Consider the following 22,894-nt stretch of genomic DNA (forward strand, 5'->3'; position numbering starts at 1 on the left):
GGTTTGTTTTATACAAATCTTAATTCTCCAGTCTTCACAACAGCATTTTATTTATTTATTAGCTTATTCGGAGAAAGAAAGATCTGCAACCTTGAGCTTTTTGCAAACCAATTAAACTGGGAAATGTTCAGCTGTCAAGCTCTTTGAGCAGGTGTGTTTGCAAGAGCGGACATTTCTGATGAAGAGTCATGGAGGAAAATGAACATTTTTACAAAGTTGCATGAGCTGCATTTTCAAATGAGGAGAAGGGGGATTGAGAAGAATACATGCTGCCAGTTGGTGAGTTTACTGAAGTAATTCTGTTTGGTATGGTCTAAGGAAGACAATTTGGGTGAAATTGGAGGATAGGAGAGGGATGGGGTTTGGTTGAAGGTACCTGGGAGCAGAAAGTAAACCCTGCACAATGCCTTGCAAAAGGATTTCTACACCAACCCTAAAATTGACTTTTTTGGGGGTTTATGTAACAGACTAACAAAACGTAGTGTATAATTATGAAGTGAACGATAAACAATACGTCCATTTCTAATGTTTTGTTTTAAAAACACGATTTCTATTTCATCTGCCTGAGTTTTTTGTTTTTATTTTCCTTGATTCATTTTCCCATAAACTCTGACGTGCTCCCCTACCCCTGTCGAAGAAAAGCATCCACACAGCATGATTCTGCCACCACCATGTGTCACCATGGGGATGGTATGTTTAGTATTAGTTTTCTGCCACTGATTTTTTTTATTTTGCGTTGATGCCAAAACGTTTAGTTCAGAGAATGTAGTTCAATACTATGCTACACTTCTTTATTAGCAAACTTCTTTTCCTTCTGTCACAGCTACTTTGTATACCACATAAAACTAATAAAATACACTGAAGTCTGGTTTACTATGACAAAGTGTGACAAAGTTCAAGGTAAATAGTTTTGAAGGGTGCTGTATGGTAGCAACTCCATGTTCACAAGTTTTCAACCTATACTGAGATAAAAGGGCTAGAGTAATGAGCAAAACTCTTAAGAATTATCTTCTCCTACAAGCAGGCTTTTCTCTGCTATCACTTCAGTCTTAGATAATAAAAGTTCAGCTTCTGACAGACAGCTCTGAAAACTAGCTGCACACATTATACCAGCACCTTTCTGGGAGAAGGAAAAAGATTTTCAGCTTAAAAGGCTCTTCTAAGTTGTTCTAAAAAACCACTGAGTGCATCTCTGTTGGAAAGATGGTCACATTCACAATTACTCATCAGGAACAAAGTGGCACAAAAGCTTTTCTTGGACCTGAACCCCAACACCCCCACCCCACCCTCCTGCAGCCCCTTACACAATCACACACACCATTTCAACAACCTAGTGGTTTTGGTTTTAGCATCACTGTTAAATACTGTGAAATCTTCGTCTTTTCCTTTTTAATTAACCCTTAAATGTTTCCAGTCATCTGATAAAGTTAATCAACACAAGGATGTGATTAAACTAAAGTGGTTTTCAGGCGATCATTTGTTAAGGGAAGAAAGCTCTCCAACAACACATGGTCCTATGCGAAAATGCATTTGCCCACCAAGCCTTATATGGGGATGTCCCACCCTTTATGGCAACATCTGCCATTAGTTGTCAAAACTGGCTATGCATCTTTTACATCAATGTGGAGGAATTTTGGCCCAGTCTTAAGGGTTGTTTTCATTTGGCCACATTAAAAGGTTTTTAAGCATGAATGACCTGTTTAAGGTCATGCCACAGCATCTCAGTTGGATTGAAGACCAGACTTCAACAGCTTTCTTTATTTGAAGCATTCAGAAGTGGACCTGCTGATGTGCTTTGGATAATTGTAGTTTTTATGACCTCCTGGATGAGTCATCAGTTCACCATTGGAGTGTTTTTGGTTGGTCGGTTTCTGCTGAGAATGTTCTCCTCCTGTGGATAATGTCTCCCACTGTGGTTCTGTGCAGTCCCAAAGGCTTAGAAGTGGCTTTGCAACCCTGTCCAGACTGACCAATGTCTGTCTGTGATTTTTGTTTTTCATCTGATCTTGAATTTCTTAAGATTGGGGCATAAGCTGTTTTTTTTTTTCTTACATCCTACTTCATGTAGTGAGGCAGGTTCTTTTTAAGTGAGTTATCACGCCTTGGACTAGCCGGTGGAATTGAATAAAGGGGTTAATCACAATTACTTCAGGATTTATCAAGGAGAGCAATGTTTTTTTTAGCAGGTAGGTTTGGCTAGCTTAACTTGAAACTTGTTTTTCTTTTTTTTTTGCATTTACCTACATTTTTATTTTGTCTGCTAATAAAATTCTTCTGACAAAAACGCAAATAAATGAGAAAACTTATCGGGAGGTGAACATTGTTAGGCAGCTGTGTTTGAGCTTTGATCACAGGTTGGCAGTGAAGATGCAGTTTTATAGCAGGTGTAAACACAGACTTGGGATTAAATCCTGCAGGTTGCTATATGGTCTGAACAGTTACTTATCCCAGTTTGTTCTGTGATGCTGACACCCAGCCAACGATTCCCTGTAAGTGGGCTGCTGATTGATGTGATGAGGATGCAATTAGCCCTGAGCAAGATTAGAAGAGTATCTTATCGTGCTGAGTGTACCACTTTGTGGAAAGGTTTAGGAGTCTGAAGTCAGTACTGAAGTATAGTTAAACGTATGTAAGCATTTTACCATCCTAGGAGGAAGATGGTTACCATGGCCTTTGTTTTTCTGCCTGATTTCCCAATGTGATGCTTTCAGACTTTTACTATTCATCTGAATTGACCTGTTCTGACAGTCTGTGTTTTGTTTGTCCTTACAGATGAAAGAGAAGTCGTTCAGAAGAAGACTTTCACAAAATGGGTGAACTTACAGTTGGCTAAGGTAAGGCATGTTTCTGGTGGCTCTAACTGTACTTTATGCTCTTGGTTTCACACCGTGGGCAGTAGGGAGCTCTACAATCTGGAATGTTTGATGCAACATGTACAGTGCCTAGCCAAAATATTCACACAGTTGAAATTGTTTACATTTTGTCACGTTGAAGTTACAAACCATAATGGGATTTTAATGGGATTTTATGTGAAGGACCAACACAAAGTAGTGTGTATTTGTGAAATGGAAGGAAAATGATGCTTGGTTTTCATATTTTCTACAAATTAAATAGCAAAAAAGGCCCATAGTACCTCTGGAGGAGCTGTAAATATATACAACTCGGGTGGAAGAATCAGTCGTCAAGACCACAATTAGTCATGCGTACCACAAATCTGACCTTTATGGAAAACACGGTAGTGGGAGTATTATGGTCAGTGATGCTTTTCTAAGGTGGTAAAATGAATTGTTGAAAGTAAAACTAAGCATGTGTTAAATGGCCCAGTCAAAGTCCAGACCTAAGTCCAATTGAGAAGCTAAAGCAAGACGTGAAAATTGGTGTTCACAAATGTTCTCTGTCCAACCTGATTGAGCTTAAGCGATTTTGAAAATATGAATTGGCAAAAAAAATGTATTCTTTCATTGTGCAAAGCTGAGCGATATACTTGGTGTAAACACTGGATTTGATTTGATGGCATGTGAGTAAAGGGGTTAAACACAAATTTATGCCACACTTTAAAATGTTTCATTTGTGAAATCACGCACCATTTTCTTTCCATTGAATGTTGTAGTTTTGATGTGACAAAATCAGAGGTATAAAAACTTGTGTAAGGGACGGTACTGTTGCTAAGAGCTATCTGGTAGTTTTCTCCCTAGCTTTTTTTATATTTTTATGTACAAACCTATAATCCCTAATGCAGCAAGCTTCGAGTCAGACTGCTATGGAAGGGCGCAGTTGGTCCATTTTGTCTGAAGCAGGGCCCGGACTAAACACACACCACATCATTTTTATCATTATGTACTCTCTTCAATGACTGTCGGCCCTGTTCCATGTTTTGTTTTCATTTATTTCCTCCCTCTTTCAGAAGCAAATAAACAGGAGGGAAGGATTTGTTGTCCTTAATGCCAAAAGCATCTTTCTTCTGCTTTCATCCTTTCAGCCAAGCTGTTTTCTTTGGTCTCAGAGCAGCACACAATTTAAGCATTTCCTTTTATGGCACTCAAAGGTTATTCCCTTCACGTCCATCTTCTCTTTAGAGTCATGTCAGTAATGCTGGGATGAAGCAGCATTCAAAAATCAAATCATTTGGGGCTCGGACCTGAGTACTATAAATTATTGTATGCAGACAGAACATTATGTACTCTCTGAGCTGAATGAGTGCTTACGGGATAATAAAAATGTGAAAAAGAATTTGTAGCCAATTGTTCTAATTACACTAAAGGGTCCAAAAAGGCAAAGAGTTTACATTAGGGTGAATACAGTGATCGAGATAACCAAGTGTACGCCCGTTGCTTTCATAGGATTTATTAGGGAAATACCAGCTATAGTCTGCTTATATATTTTACTTGATTGACTGATCATCACTAGCTTGACAACCTTCATAAAAGTAGAAGCTTTGGCAGTTTGCTGTTCTGGGTGTTTAAGCACCAAATGGATGGAAAGACATCAGCAATGTCCTTAGACAGTCAATCTAGGAAGGGTTATGAGGTCACTTCCATGGTATCATTACAGAGTGACGGATCATTTACTTTGGAAAGCATTTAATACAGCTGCTAATCTTCTCATGAGTAGACATCCCTGCAAATTCAACCCGAGTTTAAACCATGCAATTCCCAGAACTTTAAAAATCCAAGAGTTCCATCTCAGACTCTGCAAGCTGCAGTTAGCATCTTAAAAACCGAAGAGAATTTTGAGTTTCATTATCTGGAAGCCATAATCATACAAATTACAAGTTTTTATGATTATGCTAAGAAATAATGGCCTGAAATACTTCACACTATATGTAATGAATTTAGTCTATAATCTAACTGTTACAAATATTGAACTTTTACCATATTCAAAATTTTGAGATGTACAGTACAGACCAAAAGTTTGGACACACCTTTCATTCAAAGAGTCTTCTTTATTTTCATGACTATGAATATTGTAGCTTCAAAGTAGCCCCCTTTTGCTTTGATTACTGCTCCGCACACTCTTGGCATTCTGTTGATGAGCTTCAAGAGGTAGTCACCTGAAATGGTTTTCACTTCACAGGTGTGCCCTGTCATGTTTAATAAGTGGGATGTCGAGCCTTATAAATGGGGTTGGGACCATCAGTTGTGTTGTGCAGGAGGTGTATACAGTACACAGCTGATAGTCCTACTGAATAGACTGTTTGTATTATTTGTATAAATTGTATTATGGCAAGAAAAAAGCAGCTAAGTAAAGAAAAACGAGTGGCCATCATTACTTTAAGAAATGAAGGTCAGTCAGTCTGAACAATTGGGAAAACTTTGAAAGTGTCCCCAAGTGCAGTCGCAAAAACCATCAAGCGCTACAAAGAAACTGGTTCACATGAGGACTGCCCCAGGAAAGGAAGACCAAGAGTCACCTCTGCTGTGGACGATAAGTTCATCCGAGTCACCAGCCTCAGAAATTGCAGGTTAACAGCAGCTCAGATTAGAGAACAGGTCAATGCCACACAGAGTTCTAGCAGCAGACACATCTCTAGAACAACTGTTAAGAGGAGACTGTGTGAATCAGGCCTTCATGGTAAAATAGCTGCTAGGAAACCACTGCTGAGGACAGGCAACAAGCAGAAGAGACTTGTTTGGGCTAAAGAACACAAGGAATGGACATTAGACCAGTGGAAATCTGTGCTTTGGTCTGATGAGTCCAAGTTTGAGATCTTTGGTTCCAACCACCGTGTCTTTGTGCGGCGCAGAAGAGGTGAACGGATGGACACTCTCCCTGCCTGGTTCCCACTGTGAAGCATGGGGGAGGAGGTGTGATGGTGTGGGGGTGCTTTGCTGGTGACACTGTTGGGGATTTATTCAAAATTGAAGGCATACTGAACCAGCATGGTTACTACAGCATCTTGCAGCGGCATGCGATTCCATCCGGTTTGCGTTTAGTTGGACCATCATTTATTTTTCAACAGGACAATGACCCCAAACACACCTCCAGGCTGTGTAAGGGCTATTTGACCAAGAAGGAGAGTGATGGGGTGCTGCGTCAGATGACCTGGCCTCCACAGTCACCGGACCTGAACCCAATCGAGATGGTTTGGGGTGAGCTGGACTGCAGAGTGAAGGCAAAAGGGTGTTGTAAATATAGATCTGAGAATATTATTTAATATTTAATATTAATATTTTAATATTTTACCAAATAATATTCCGGTCTGTTAAGGATTGTCCTGTGAATACCAGCCCCATTAAGGCGATGGTATTAGGACAGAATAGAAAGGTGTGAGACGAGCTCTGGCATTATTGAACAGCATAAACTCTGCACACACATGGAATGAATTCACACAATTTCTTAAAATACAAGAATTTATTAACAAAAATAAGTCAACTCAAAGTCAAACATATTTCAATCAACAAACTCTTTACTATGCTAAAACAATCCAACTAAACTACCAAGCAGAATTAAAGAATAATGAAGACTAATGGACTATGTACAATATAAACAAGTTGATTAAAGATGATTAGAAATCATGACCAAAAAGAGTGATGCAACATTACCATGCAATGTTTATATTTGAGAACCAAGGATTATCTTGAAGAATCTGGAAGTGAAGTTAAGTTAGTTTTGGAACTAACTTAGAAAATAATCAGCAACATTTAGACAACCCTTCACAATGCAAGATCAGATTAAATATTATTTTAATAAAATAATGTTTTAAATAATGATCTGCTGAATAAAACCAACCTCCTGGATGACTAATTCTCAACGGTGTCTAATTAGCTGCCTTCATTTATTAAAATAATATTTGAAGAAATATTATTGAGTATTTTGGAAAAGAGCCAAATCTTTCTGGAGAAATGGGGCTTAATGGTGTTTACTTAGTTATCAACTCTAGCAAATGATGTTCAGGGACTATTATTCACTAGCTTGAAAACTAACAACCTTTCTGTTGACTAGCCTTAATGCTAGCACATGTGTTTTTACCGGCTGGCAGTTGGGCAAACAAAGAAGCTAGCTAAAGTGCTAAGCTAGAGATAGCTTAGCGCCAGAATCAACACATACCTTTAAAATACCAGGGTTAAAATGCATAAGCGCTGACGGCGCGTTATGAGCAATGTTCTGGTTAAAACCACCCTTTAAATAAAGTTTATCTTAGCTTTAAAACATACAAAGAACACGAACCGGCCTGGGTGCTACAGGTAGCATGCTAGCACCAAGATAGCCGAGTTCCACAAAACAAACTTCATAACATGAAAACGTTTAGATCATTTCATCCTAAACCAATCTGTTAATCTGCCCAAAACCCAACCTCTGAACCTGTTGAGGGAATGTTGTCCAAAGGCGAAGTTTGAAGAAGATATCCGTCGTGAACAAAGAGTTAGCTTCCCGCTAACTTCTTCAGTTTCTTCCGATCCGAAGGTGCGTTTGTTCTGTGAACAAAGGTTAGCTTCCCGCTAACTTCCTCAGTTTCTCCCGATCAGAAGGTGACCAGCTGTTCGTTACCGTAAACACAGTTGCGGCCGTCGTCTTTCCTCCAGACTCGGCTTGTCGAAACAGCTTCTCCACCGGCTTCTCTCGGAACACCGTTTGCTTCTGTGGGGCCTCGAAGAGAAAATGTAAGCAACTCTTACACCTTAATTTCTCCGTTCATGAATGAAAATACCGGATACACAGACAGTATTTAATTCTACTTAACTTTTGCAAATGATCGGTGATCGGTCCTTGGATCCAGTTGAATTTATGTCTTTTTGCCAGCAAAAGACATTCAGCGCGCTGTGTTCCCTCCTGACCGGTCCCTCTGGCAGGCCGTATGGAAGAGAAAGACTTGTGGAAAGGTGGGGCTTTTATTTGGGTATTGGCGCCACAGGAAGTCCGCAGTTACCCCCTTTCCTGGCTGTGCTGGAAGAAGGTTAATGCACTTTATTTTGAAAGGTTCCAGGAAAGTATGTACCGGAGTTTTAGTGTTGAAAACCCATGGCTCTGTGGTCCCAACATCCCCCCTTTTAGTTCCGAAGAATCGGACGAAATCCAGTCTTTGGGGCTAACAATCCGTCCTCAGCCATGTGAAAAGAGTCACTGGGTTCCTGTAGCAAGACAGAGTTCAACAGTTCATTTTGGTTCAGAGGTTAGTGTTTGGACAGGAGTGAGGCAGGCTTGGGCAGAGACTAATACTAATAAAATGTTTTAAAGAAAAAACAAAAACAAAAATAAAAGTCATGTAATAATTTTCACACCATAATAATACTGCTTTTAAACCTTACTTTCTGAAGTTCAAACCATAAGAAAGAAAACGATCAAAACAGAGTATAGGGTGTTGGAAATTATTTACCATCTTCATACCTTGTTTGATAGATTTTACAGGCTTGCCATGTCTTTTAGGAACGCTGTTACCTCAGTTATAACACGCCTGCAGATCATCCCAAACTCCTCCTCTGTGATGACATCTTTGGAGTGGCTCCACTGTTTACCACCAACCTTACAGTTCGATGTTGCACTGTGAAAAGGTGTTTGTCTTTTAACTGGTGGCTTGTCTTTTGGCTGATGCCAGTTACCAACCCCCTGGTTCTGTTGCATCACTTGGGGACTTACTTTGCACCTCTTCTTAGGCCTGTTCTCAGTTTGAATGTTTAACACTCTTTGCCTTTTCCTCCTCTGTCTGAACTGACACGTGTTTCCCACACAAGCTGAGCATATCTACGAGTCTCCTGCATAGAGAGATTCTCTGTTATGCACTGCATGGTCACATCATACTGCACGCTAACGTGGAGGTTGTGAAGAAACAAAGACTTAAAAGTGTGGTCTTCTTCAAGACCTGGAGCATAACATCCCTGAAAATAAGCTGTCTTCAAACGGTGGAAATATTCTCTGGGAGGTTCGAACTGTTTTTGCAAAACTGTCAAAGCATTAATAGTGGCAGCGGCTTCATCTCTGTAAACATAGTACTCTTCTCTAAGAGCCTGGCAGAGAGCTGGATAGCTGTCACTAATTTCTGGAGGAAGAGTTTTTATGAACACATGAACACTCTTAGCTGTTGTTTTCCAAATAAGCCTCAGCTTCTCACGATCAGAAGGAAAACGCAAGTCAAGGAGACAATGTTCAACCTCACACAGGTAAGCATCAATATTTGACTCCTGGCTACCTGGATCAAAAACTTCTATGTCTTTAGCAAGGGATTCAAGCTGTTTGAAACGGACACGATGCTCCCAAGGTGGACCACGTCCATCTGAGAAGTCATGCTGGTTAAGTTCATGAAATGGTGGAAGATCATGATAAAACCTCTGGGGAAGGAAACAAGTTTTCTCATGATTTAAATGAGAGCTTTGTAATGAATGGACTCGTGCAAGTGGTGCTGGGTCAGGTTGGATTGAGTCACCTGAGAACCATGTGCTTCTCTCCTGGTCCCTAGGGGTCGACACAGAGTCAGAAAGGAGAGGGGTGCCAATCAGGCTGGAAGGGTGCTCCTCCCACTGAATTGGGCCACTTGTGCACGCTGAGTCCGGCACTTGGTCATCTTGGTGGTTGTTCACTGCACTGGGGTTTGGCAGGAAACCACTGGAGACCATCTGACTTCCAACATTTCGGTTAAGGTCTGTGGAAGTAAGTTGGACACTTTGGCTGAATTTAGGAGGGGGAGACTCTGACCTAGGTGCTGGATGCCTGCTGTCTGAGTCTGCCCCCTGCTGTGGCTGCTGCAGCTGCTGTGAGTGAAAATGCAAATTGGGTACCTGAGAGGTGGGGGTCTGTCCCCCCTTTTAGGATGAAGCTTCCTTGAGCTCATCTGCCTTCAGGTCCACTAACTTTGCTTCAGCTTTCTTGGTCCTCTCCTCAGCTTTTAAGAGCTCAAGCTTTGCAGCATTCTCTCTTTGAAGGGCCATCTGATGGTCAGCCTGTAACTGAGAATATCTTTTAGCTTCCAGTTGTGATTTCTGCTGATACAAGGTAAGCTGACAAAGAATATCTGAAATCAGAGCATCTCCAGTCGGATACTTAATGACGTTTACCAACTCCTGAATCCTCTGATCACATGTGGCAAGGTCAAACTGATTTAAAACATCCCGCTCATCTGGAGACAAACGGATGAGATCAGCAACCACCACCTTCTGCATCTCCACGTCTGCTGAATTCATAATGGAGTTTAATTCCATTATTCTGGCAGACACTACAAAACAACAACAAAGTTATGAGAATGTTGCTAAAAGCAACAACATCTAACAAATGTATGTCCAGCTATATATGTATATCTGACTATACATATATTGGAAACATTTGATTGTAAAATGGGTGCACCAGTTGATCATTCAACCTGTGACTTATGATAACACTATGCTCCAAGTGTTATAATGCTACTCCTTTCTCTAAGGATATTTGTGATTTAACTTTTATTCACCCCCCTTTATGGCAGGGTGATTAGTTTAAATTTGGGATTTAATCTGGCAAAAGTCATGTTCTTTCAAACCATAAAACAAACTATAAAGTTCCTGAATGGATACATGCATCAAAGTAGGTCAGATACTAAACTAACTGCAAAGTTAATTTAGTTTCAAATTGTGGTCTTACACAAAATACAGCCTCTGGATACAGATGTGCAGCAACTGTCTGGACATTGAGGTTAACTGAAGTTAAACCAAGTCTCAAGTTATTGCTTACACAGAAGAAACCAGACTGAGTCAGAACATCTAAAATGTTGCTTATGTAGCAGAGTTGATTGTTATTAGCACGGAGACATTGGAGTTATTAATTTTGACGAAAGTCTAAATTTGTGAACTCCTGGAGTGTCACGAGTTATAATGTTCTCTTAAATATAATCAGTGACATCTGATGTTAGAACTCTGATGTTTTGAGTCCTATTGTGACCAGTGACAGCTGGTTTTAAGCTAATCACTTGGTACCTCAATAATGTGCAGTTGTGGTTTTATTCATTCACATTTATGTACAGTGCAAGCTGTTCATAATAATGCCCACCCATGGGACGCCACTATGTTGTAAATATAGATCTGAGAATATTGTTTAATATTTAATATTAATATTTAAATATTAATATTTTACCAAATAATATTCCGGTCTGTTAAGGATTGTCCTGTGAATACCAGCCCCAGTAAGGTGATGGTATTAGGACAGAATAGAAAGGTGTGAGACGAGCTCTGGCATTATTGAACAGTATAAACTCTGCACACACATGGAATGAATTCACACAATTTCTTAAAATACAAGAATTTATTAACAAAAATAAGTCAACTCAAAGTCAAACATATTTCAATCAACAAACTCTTTACTATGCTAAAACAATCCAACTAAACTACCGAGCAGAATGAAAGAATAATGAAGACTAATGGACTATGTACAATATAAACAAGTTGATTAAAGATGATTAGAAATCATGACCAAAAAGAGTGATGCAACATTACCATGCAATGTTTATGTTTGAGAACCAAGGATTATCTTGAAGAATCTGGAAGTGAAGTGAAGTTAGTTTTGGAACTAACTTAGAAAATAATCAGCAACCTTTAGACAACCCTTCACAATGCAAGATCAGATTAAATATTATTTTAATAAAATAATGTTTTAAATAATGATCTGCTGAATAAAACCAACCTCCTGGATGACTAATTCTCAACGGTGTCTAATTAGCTGCCTTCATTTATTAAAATAATATTTGAAGAAATATTATTGAGTATTTTGAAAAAGAGCCAAATCTTTCTGGAGAAATGGGGCTTAATGGTGTTTACTTAGTTATCAACTCTAGCAAATGATGTTCAGGGACTATTATTCACTAGCTTGAAAACTAACAACCTTTCTGTTGACTAGCCTTAATGCTAGCACACGTGTTCTTACCGGCTAGCCGTTGGGCTAACAAAGAAGCTAGCTAAAGTGCTAAGCTAGAGATAGCTTAGTGCCAGAATCAACACATACCTTTAAAATACCAGGGTTAAAATGCATAAGCGCTGACGGCGCGTTATGAGCAATGTTCTGGTTAAAACCACCCTTTAAATAAAGTTGATCTTAGCTTTAAAACATACAAAGAACACGAACCGGCCTGGGTGCTACAGGTAGCATGCTAGCACCAAGATAGCCGAGTTCCACAAAACAAACTTCATAACATGAAAACGTTTAGATCATTTCATCCTAAACCAATCTGTTAATCTGCCCAAAACCCAACCTCTGAACTTGTTGAGGGAATGTTGTCCAAAGGCGAAGTTTGAAGGAGATATCCGTCGTGAACAAAGAGTTAGCTTCCCGCTAACTTCTTCAGTTTCTTCCGATCCGAAGGTGCGTTTGTTCTGTGAACAAAGGTTAGCTTCCCGCTAACTTCCTCAGTTTCTCCCAATCAGAAGGTGACCAGCTGTTCGTTACCGTAAACACGGTTGCGGCCGTCGTCTTTCCTCCAGACTCGGTTTGTCGAAACAGCTTCTCCACTGGCTTCTCTCGGAACACCGTTTGCTTTTGTGGGGCCTCAAAGAGAAAATGTAAGCAACTCTTACACCTTAATTTCTCCGTTCATGAATGAAAATACCGGATACACAGACAGTATTTAATTCTACTTAACTTTTGCAAATGATCGGTGATCGGTCCTTGGATCCAGTTGAATTTATGTCTTTTTGCCAGCAAAAGACATTCAGCGCGCTGTGTTCCCTCCTGACCTGTCTCTCTGGCAGGCCGTATGGAAGAGAAAGACTTGTGGAAAGGTGGGGCTTTTATTTGGGTATTGGCGCCACAGGAAGTCCGCAGTTACCCCCTTTCCTGGCTGTGCTGGAAGAAGGTTAATGCACTTTATTTTGAAAGGTTCCAGGAAAGTATGTACTGGAGTTTTAGTGTTGAAAACCCATGGCTCTGTGGTCCCAACAAGGGCCAACAAGTGCTAAGCATCTCTGGGAACTCCTTCAAGACTATTGGAAAACCATTTCAGGTGACTACCTCTTGAAGCTCATCAACGAAGGCCAAGAGTGCGTAGCAGTAATCAAAGCAAAAGGTGGCTACTTTGAAGAACCTAGAATATAAGACATATTTTCAGTTGTTTCACACTTTTTTGTTCAGTATATAATTCTACATGTGTTAATTAATAGTTTTGATGCCTTCAGTGTGAGGCTACAATATTCATAGTCATGAAAATAAAGACAACTCTTTGAATGAGAAGGTGTGTCCAAACTTTTGGTCTGTACTGTACCAGTGAATGGCGACCATCGTAAGACCAGTAGAATCAGCAGAATTGTGTTATAAGCAAAGTTTGTGGCTTACTATATCAAGAACTTGAACATGTGCTTGTTTTTCTTTGGGGAAAAGAAAGGTCTCTTGGGCTACTTACTTATCTATATTTTACTATAAAAAGACAGTAATGTTGATCTTTTCTGTTATGTTTCAGAAGAATTGTGTGTGTGCGGTGCGTACATCCCAAAACATTAGTCCTATTCCTGTTTTCAAAGTTGATTACAAGATTTTTGAGGAGTGCCTTTGCCATGGTGAATGAGATTTGAGATTGTGTGCAAACTTTGGTTTGTGTGGTGTGCATTTAAATGTGTAAGAAAGTAACATTTGCTTTTAGCCTCCTCTTTTTATCCTTTCTTCTTTTTCTTTCATTTCTTCTCTCCACTTTAAGTCTCAATTCTTCATATTGTTCCTTTCCTCAGCTTCATTTTTATTACGTTCTGATTTTTCTTTCTCCATATTATTTAACTTTTTAATCTTGTCTCTCCTTTGTCTTTTTCCTCACTTGCAATTAGATCTGCCCTCTCCATGTGTCAGCCCTCTTAGGTTGAATGGCTGTCCAGTAAAATAAAGACGCTGCAGCAGAGAACAATGTGAAGATTAAGAAAATCCTTTACGATCCTCTCTAATTAAGTGGAATATTCACAGCCATGGGGAAACAAAAACTAAGGATGTCCTGATCCAATTCACAAATGTTGGATCAGGTTTCTGAGTAAGGCGTTTTTAAATGACTGGTGTGGAGTCACTGATAAAATTAAAATCTCTACATCGTGGATACTCTTGCAACCAGTTTTTAAAAATCATGGTCGTTTTTTGTGTGCTTGCTAAAGTATTTTGTTCATCTGAAGATCCTGACAAAGACGTTCTCTTCCTGTCCGTGTCATGTGACCTGATCCACACTCCAGACAGCAGTCAGTCGAGGTGTAACAATGCATCCAGCCTGCAAGACGAGACCATATGTGATAGTGGATTCATGAGTCAACATTTATGAGATATTATGGGGAAAACATATCACAAATCCTACTTTAACATCAGTAATCAGTAAAAATTAATGTCCCAATGCCTATTTTGTTTCCATAAACAGAGTATTGGTTTTATAAATCTCAAACTGTGTTTTAAGGGGAATCTCTATTCAGTGTAAAATAATCCAGTTGAAGTACGATCAGTTTAGGTGTTTTAGGTTTTGAACTACAGATTGTCAAATGCAGCCCAGACTAGTAAAGGAAAATCTGTTACATTGTGTTTTTCACAATGCTTACAGATAGTTTGTATGTTGTCCGTCGCTCTGTCACTTTCTTTTCTACCGAGTACCCAAAGTGCTGCCATACAAAAGATTTAAGGGTCGGGAGGCCTCTTCGATCTTTTTGTAACAGATTGTTTAAATCCGGGCTGATGAGAAGTTTCTTAGACATTTCTGTCAGCTCGATTTGCTTCTCAATAAGGCCCTGTTTACACAACTTTTTCTAGTGAAAACGAAGAGATTTAGTTGCATTTCTGCTGTAGGTTTACACAACATGACATTTTCTCTGAAAATGGCACAATTAGAAAAAAGGGTTTAGAGTGTAATGGTTTGAAAACGTCCCCGTCTCTGTTGTCGTGTAGACGGGAGAAATTGAGTCTTACAACGGTCCTCCAACAAAACATTCATTTTCTCCCCCATTTTGTAAGCAGGAAGTGTTTGCGGATGTTTAGATTCGAAGAACATTCCACCTACTAGTGGCGCGGCATGAGAGTTACACCATCTCCAAGTCTCTACTGTTGCCGTGGGAACGGAGATCGTCATAAATGAAAACGTTGTCGTGTAGATGTGTTGACAGAAACAGAAAAAAAAAACACCTTGCGAAGTACTGATAGCAAAAGTATAATGCTTCCCAAGGCACATTTTGTTAAGAGTAGAAATATTCTGGTGTTTAATGCCCCAGCTCAGTAATTTTTTTGCCTGTTTTAGGGAAAACTAAAATCTGCATCAACAACTAAAAAGAATGCAATATATATCCATAGGTATACAACCCAAACAGATTTTTTGAAATCTTTACTGTGAAAAGTATTTAAAAATTATCCAAGCCCTATTTGAGTGTAGAGGGGGAGGTGCAGCCACAGCAGAAAATACCTGTTTTGCTGAGTGTCAGTATTAATTAATGTGGATAGGATCTTGATACACCGCTAGCTGTTGGTGTGGGAAACATTAGCTTTGAACCTTTAGATGTTTGAAGCCAAGGGCTTGGTTAAAGTAGTAGGAAAGCAACTTTTGCTGTAGGTTGTGTCTACACAGGATTAACTGGAACCATTTAGAAATATGGTAGGAATCATGGAAGTATCAAAATGTCATATCTAAACGTAGAGCAAACATGCTAGTGTTGGCCTAGCACTCGACATTTATTTCTTAAAGACTGTATTGATTGACAAAATATGTGAACTGTAAGCGAAATCTTTACAGTTAGAGAAATCTTCCCCAGTTCGCTCCAATGCCCAGAACATAAAATGAATGAATTTTTGATAGAAACCAATAAGGCAGGACGAGAACTCAGATAGGCATAATGGTATTGTATAAATATTCTCTAGATGTCCTAAATTTTGTAAATCTACCAGAAGATAGTTAGCTGTATTTTGCCAACCAAATTTCTGTGAAGATTTTTCTTGGCTCACTTTCATCTTATTTTGCAGATATTGGAACAGTTTATTTCCATGTCTGGAGGTGTCTGGACTGTTCCTGCATATGTTTGCTGCAGAACAGTTCTGCAGTAGTCATGCAGATTGATACACTGATCTGTATCCCTAACACAGGGTTCTACCCTGAGCCTCATACTGTCATTCTGGTCAGGACTACATGAATACATGAGCCATAATATGTGCCTTCACAGCCTAAATAAGATTTTGATTATTATGGCTCATGACTACCCAAAATTTTGTTTCTCAGAAAATTACATTTTATAAGACCACTAAGTATTTGTTAAGATTTGTTTTTTATTAACAGTATTAATATTCATTGTTTATAACAAGCATCTACAGTTTGTTACATTAGGGTAAGTCGTATTTCATTAGGACCCTAGATAATGTATAACCTTTCAAACACACTAATTAAGGATGATTTGAACCTCTAAGGAAAAAACAAACAAAAACACAACATAAACTTTTCCCATCATCCCCCCACCCTCCTTCCCTGTATGGCTCTTAAATTCCATACGTTTGTATACCTACACAGTCAATATTCAGTTTGTACCTACACCCATCTGTATATGTACGTAAATCAATACAGTACAGGTCCTTCTCAAAATATTAGCATATTGTGATAAAGTTCATTATTTTCCATAATGTCATGATGAAAATTTAACATTCATATATTTTAGATTCATTGCACACTAACTGAAATATTTCAGGTCTTTTATTGTCTTAATACGGATGATTTTGGCATACAGCTCATGAAAACCCAAAATTCCTATCTCACAAAATTAGCATATCATTAAAAGGGTCTCTAAACGAGCTATGAACCTAATCATCTGAATCAACGAGTTAACTCTAAACACCTGCAAAAGATTCCTGAGGCCTTTAAAACTCCCAGCCTGGTTCATCACTCAAAACCCCAATCATGGGTAAGACTGCCGACCTGACTGCTGTCCAGAAGGCCACTATTGACACCCTCAAGCAAGAGGGTAAGACACAGAAAGAAATTTCTGAACGAATAGGCTGTTCCCAGAGTGCTGTATCAAGGCACCTCAGTGGGAAGTCTGTGGGAAGGAAAAAGTGTGGCAGAAAACGCTGCACAACGAGAAGAGGTGACCGGACCCTGAAGAAGATTGTGGAGAAGGGCCGATTCCAGACCTTGGGGGACCTGCGGAAGCAGTGGACTGAGTCTGGAGTAGAAACATCCAGAGCCACCGTGCACAGGCGTGTGCAGGAAATGGGCTATAGGTGCCGCATTCCCCAGGTCAAGCCACTTTTGAACCAGAAACAGCAGCAGAAGCGCCTGACCTGGGCTACAGAGAAGCAGCACTGGACTGTTGCTCAGTGGTCCAAAGTACTTTTTTCGGATGAAAGCAAATTCTGCATGTCATTCGGAAATCAAGGTGCCAGAGTCTGGAGGAAGACTGGGGAGAAGGAAATGCCAAAATGCCAGAAGTCCAGTGTCAAGTACCCACAGTCAGTGATGGTCTGCTGCTGGTGTTGGTCCACTGTGTTTTATCAAGGGCAGGGTCAATGCAGCTAGCTATCAGGAGATTTTGGAGCACTTCATGCTTCCATCTGCTGAAAAGCTTTATGGAGATGAAGATTTCATTTTTCAGCACGACCTGGCACCTGCTCACAGTGCCATAACCACTGGTAAATGGTTTACTGACCATGGTATCACTGTGCTCAATTGGCCTGCCAACTCTCCTGACCTGAACTCCATAGAGAATCTGTGGGATATTGTGAAGAGAACGTTGAGAGACTCAAGACCCAGCACTCTGGATGAGCTAAAGGCCGCTATCGAAGCATCCTGGGCCTCCATAATACCTCAGCAGTGCCACAGGCTGATTGCCTCCATGCCACGCCGCATTGAAGCAGTCATTTATGCAAAAGGATTCCCGACCAAGTATTAAGTGCATAACTGTACATGATTATTTGAAGGTTGATGTTTTTTGTATTAAAAACACTTTTCTTTTATTGGTCGGATGAAATATGCTAATTTTGTGAGATAGGAATTTTGGGTTTTCATGAGCTGTATGCCAAAATCATCCGTATAAAGACAATAAAAGACCTGAAATATTTCAGTTAGTGTGCAATGAATCTAAAATATATGAATGTTAAATTTTCATCATCACATTATGGAAAATAATGAACTTTATCACAATATGCTAATATTTTGAGAAGGACCTGTACTCCCAACACATGATCAATGAGGAAGCTATATAAGACATACCAACAGTGGGCTTGAAGCCGGGCCAAGAAGGCTCCTCACACAACGGCCAGCCAAGTCTAGGGAAGGTAAAATGTCTATAAAGGAACCCCAGATTTTTCCTAAATCTGCCCGTCTCCCTCCCACGTTGTATTTCTTTTAGGTGTGCAGTAAGACACAAGTTCATCAATCCATTGACATACTGATGATGAATTTTCAGATTTTCAGTTGGTCAAGATACATTTTTCTCACTGCACTGTTCGCAAGTAGTATAAAGTATTTCTTATAGTTATTCACATCAAGGGAGATTGTCTCCCCTGGAAATCATATTTTTGGGTCCTGTTCAACCTGAATTCTTATTACCCTTGAGGTTAATTCAATGGTACGTTTCCACGCTTCTTCTATAATTGGGCAACCCCATAGCATGTGTAAAAGATCACCATCGGTCACTTTACATCTTGCACATCTAGGTGGAATTTTCTGTCAATTTCATGTAACCTGTTAGGTGTGTAGTATGTCCCTTGGGATATATTAAATTGAATTTGCCTATGTCTTGTGGAGCTTAACACAGTCTGTGCCTGTTCCAATGGATAATGCCAATCTGTCTCCTCGTAACCACAGCCAAATTCCCATTTTCCTTTTGTAGTTCTTTTGTCATATACAACTCTCCATATATGGAAGATGTTACTCATTTTATTACTCTGCACAGTTTATTACATAAATACTCCTTCAAGGGGAGTGTCTGGGAATATTTACAGTTCTCTTTAAATCAGTGTGTAATTTGTAGAAATTTGAAGAGACTGATTTTAGGAAGATTGATTTCTTTCATATAGTTGATGGAAGTTAGCAATTGTATCATTGATATAAAAATCAGCTACTATTTAGATTTCTTCGTCCTCCCACCTCCGCAATACTGAGTCAGCGATATGTTTTGAGTGGTTGGAATTACCCCACTAAGGGGTCTCTGTAAGACAGGAGTATTTGTATATAGAAGTGAGTGACATTCTTAACAATCCTTGATTGTGTTCAGTATTATTGAATTATCTCTAAGTGTTGCTAAACATTGTTTGTACTGACAAATTGAACATCCTTTAAAGACATAGCCTTCATTTCATGTTGTTCTATTGGTACTAGGGGTGCCCCAATCAGTGTATCGGCCAGCTGATTAATCAGCCTCAATTTCCTTAATTGTGGGTGATCGGTGTTATTTACATGTGAAACCGATCTTATCTACCGGACTACTTGCCTAACCTGTTGTCCAAGTTTTGTTTGTTTTTAAAATGGGAAAAATGAAAGGCTAAAAAACTAAACCTTTCAATCATATTTGGGAGGTCTACCTCATGTGCAGTTTAAACAAGTTTGTATTTCTTTCATGGGTATTGTTCAGTGTTTTTCAATAAAATAAGATTGGAACATTGAGGGTGTAATGTGACCTTATAACGCCTGACAGTACCAGTTAAATAAAAAATTGGTATCGGCCAGAATCGGCAAGTCAGGCTTTTCAGTGATCACTGATCGGCGAGAAAACTTCAATCTAAAAAACATCATCTAACCTCACTGTTTTCTACATGCTGCCCGACACAAGATAATTCCTAAAGTTTGGTAGGTTAAGTCCTCCTTTTATAAATGGAGCCTGTAGAAAGGTTAGTTTGACCCTAAGGTTTTTCTTTTACCATTTAAAAGGAGTTAAAAGGAGTTATAATATTGTTGAGCTGTTTAAGGAAGCACTAAGGAAACATTTATAGAGATGTTGAAATAGCTAGATAAACGTCGGCAAAATTTTCCTTTTAACATCAATTCTGCCTATGAGAGACATTAGAAGATCCATTTTAAAGTTGAAGTTTGGTTTATTTCAATAATTTTATATCGTTCTGTCTGTTTAACTATATACCCATCTGATTTGAAATGAATGGTGTCCTTCCTTCCTCTGACTTCATTTTCTAGATAGGTACAGTAGACTCCTTACTGTCACAATTTGCAGCTCAATGTAAAAACAGAACTCAAACGCAATAAAATGGATTAAAACAATGAAATACTCAACTCTACTCACAAAAAGCAAATGCCCACACATTCTTCCCTTTGTAACCCCTCCAACATCGAACATGCCATCCAGGTCCTGAAGCAGCGTGTGGTGTGTTCACTAATGGAAAAAATATTGGATGGACCTATAACTACTTTACAGAGACAACTCGAAAGCTTCATACAGTCAACTTTAACAGTTCTCTAGCATCAAATTCTTCATATGATTCAGATTTTAAAACAAATATTCTAATTAATATCTAATCAAAATACAGTTTTCAAATGATTTCAATTGAGAGAAAAAAGCAATCCATATCAGCCTGCTCCTTAGTGAAAATATAATTGCCGCCCCTTGTACGTAACAAACTAAATATGATTAATCATATTGAAATAAGAGTTTGGTTTTACTAGCCATACCCAGGCCTAATAATCACCGGGCCTGTAGAATCAAACGATCAATTGAACAGAACCTGTCTGGCAGCATGAAGTAGGCTAAAAGATCTCAAAAATCAACAGATCATGCTCCGATCTAAAGATACTCGAAACAGGTGAGAAACATTGTAATCGACTTCTGTCAGTTTTTAAAGCTGACCAAAACCTAACACAATGGCCACACAGTCTCACAGTTACCAAAGAAACATCCAGACTTTTTAGAACATATCCTATGGACTGATGGGGCAAAAGGGAAACTTTTTTGAAAGGTGTGTCTCCTTTTGCATCTTATGTAATACTTACATAGCATTTCATTAAAAGAATATTATGACAACAGTTAAACATGGTGGCGGTAGTGTGATGGTGTGCGGCTGCTTTGCTGCTTCAGGACCTGGATGGCATGCCATAATTAAACAAACTTTCTAGCAGAAACTCTTGAAGGCGAATGGCTCTAGCCACCTCTGAATGGTTCCAAAAAATATAGTCAAGGTTTGGAATTGATGTAGTCAAAATCCAGACTATACGGGCTGAATACAGGATATTTATGCTCGAAAACACTACAATGAGGCTAAATTAAAACAATTTAGCAAAGAATGAACCAAAGTCACTCCACATCCATGTGAAACACTCGCTGTCCAATAATACCATGGTTGTGAGGACCTGAAACATTTAAAACAAAAAAGAAGAAATCTTATAAGGTATGTAAATGCTTTTATTCAGCACCGTATAATAAACGCAAACCATGCTCAAATCATTCACATTTTGCTGTTGGCTCAAATCTTGTTGACTTTCTAATCCTGGTCTTGTCAAAAAGGATGAATATCTATACCCTCTACGAGGGTTGAGTTAAAATGAACCAAACTGACCTAGATAGAGTGTGGACTAAACAACTCCTGTCCAAGCATGAACAACACACTAACAGACAGCTGAGCAACAGGCTCCAGGGTGGCAAGCCAGGAATGTTGAACCTAAACTGTGATGGGCTAGGTTATGTAACGGTAGTTCACCCAATTATCCATCCACCCAACAGTCTGAACCCCTCAACATATTCCAGCTTAAAGCACTTCAGTATTCTGGGCTTTTGGTCCGACGAACAGCTTTACTTTTGTTCTTCCCCTCCTTTTTTAATCTTCTCACCATCCTCTTCAGCATAATCTCCTCTGAACAAGACTGAGGAAAACGACTGAGAGAGACGGAGAGAAGAATAAACTGGAAAGGATGGATGGATGCCCTCATCAATCTAGACTTAGTTAGGCGTCAGTGTTTGAGACAGCAGATGGGACAAGGTAACGTTATAAAAGAGGAGAGAATGATGGGCACAAGTGTTTAAATGAGTAGAGAAGTGAAAAAGGGGTAAATTAGAGTAAAACAGTCAGAGTTAGACAAAGGAAAGAGTGAAGGAAGGCTGATTGGAGAGTTTATGGTTAATAAAAACAGAGTGAGAAGATGCTGGAGAGATGGCTGACAGCGAGGTAGACTCATGAGGCAGAATCAAGCCATAAAACCAAGCACTTCAGGAATTTGTTTTTAGATAAGGAACTCCATCTGGTTTTTCTGTTTTTTCAACTATTAGTGGCTGTTGCTTTTCCACAAGAAATTTCTCCAGAAATTAACCGAAAATGACTTTAAAATGGACCCAACTAGATTCCAGGAATAAATGTCTGTACCTGAGATAATATGTGATTCCTTTCCTGCAACCATGTTATTTGAGTCCTCCAAATAAAGCTCCAAAATACTATGAAGAATTATATGTTGCATGGGATTGGTGGTATAAGTTGTTAGAAAAAGATTCCCTCTAAATCTAGGGACCTCAGTGAACGCCATCTTATTTCTGCTTCTGTATTCCAACCATGGTTCCATCGACTTTGTGCCTTTTCTTGTCTTCCATTTCAATGGACATGTAGGTGTTTCAGAGAGTAGTTGCTTTCAACAGCTAAATTACTTTTGGCGCTATGTTTTTTCAATAGTGTCTGTGTTTTAGTGTGGAGCCACTAGGCAGGGCCTTGTAAAGGTGTCCTTGTACCCCATGGGTTTTATCACACTTTTCAGGCACAAACTATGATGCATTTTCATTTTTTGGGGAGGGGGTAACATGATGTACCAATGGAAAGCATGCAGAAATATTAGGTGGAAGGAAAAGGATACATGGTTTTCCTTATTTGCACATTTTGAGACTGACATTTTTGCCCATTTTTCTTTGCAGAAACAGCTCAAGCTGGACCGATAGCATTTGTGAACATAAGTTTTCAGTTTTTGCTGCAGATTACAGATTTCATTAAGGTCTGGGTTTTAACTAGACCTGTCTAACAGGAAAAAATTGCTTTATCTAAACCATTCCACTTTAGTTCTGGCTGTGTCTTTAGGGCCATTACTCTTCTGGAGCTT

General features: G+C 39.3%; 1 protein-coding gene across 1 annotated transcript in view; it reads left to right on the forward strand.

Moving 5' to 3' along the window:
- dmd (dystrophin) overlaps positions 1-22,894 on the forward strand; it is a 361,839-nt gene that overhangs the window by 106,025 nt on the left and 232,920 nt on the right. The window contains exon 2 of the mRNA XM_047355828.1: positions 2,773-2,834. Within this exon, the coding sequence (XP_047211784.1) occupies positions 2,773-2,834 (62 nt within the window). The remainder of the gene's footprint in view (positions 1-2,772; positions 2,835-22,894) is intronic.

The sequence above is a fragment of the Girardinichthys multiradiatus genome, chromosome 24 (genome assembly GCF_021462225.1).
Source record: "Girardinichthys multiradiatus isolate DD_20200921_A chromosome 24, DD_fGirMul_XY1, whole genome shotgun sequence".
NCBI classification, from domain to species: domain Eukaryota; kingdom Metazoa; phylum Chordata; class Actinopteri; order Cyprinodontiformes; family Goodeidae; genus Girardinichthys; species Girardinichthys multiradiatus.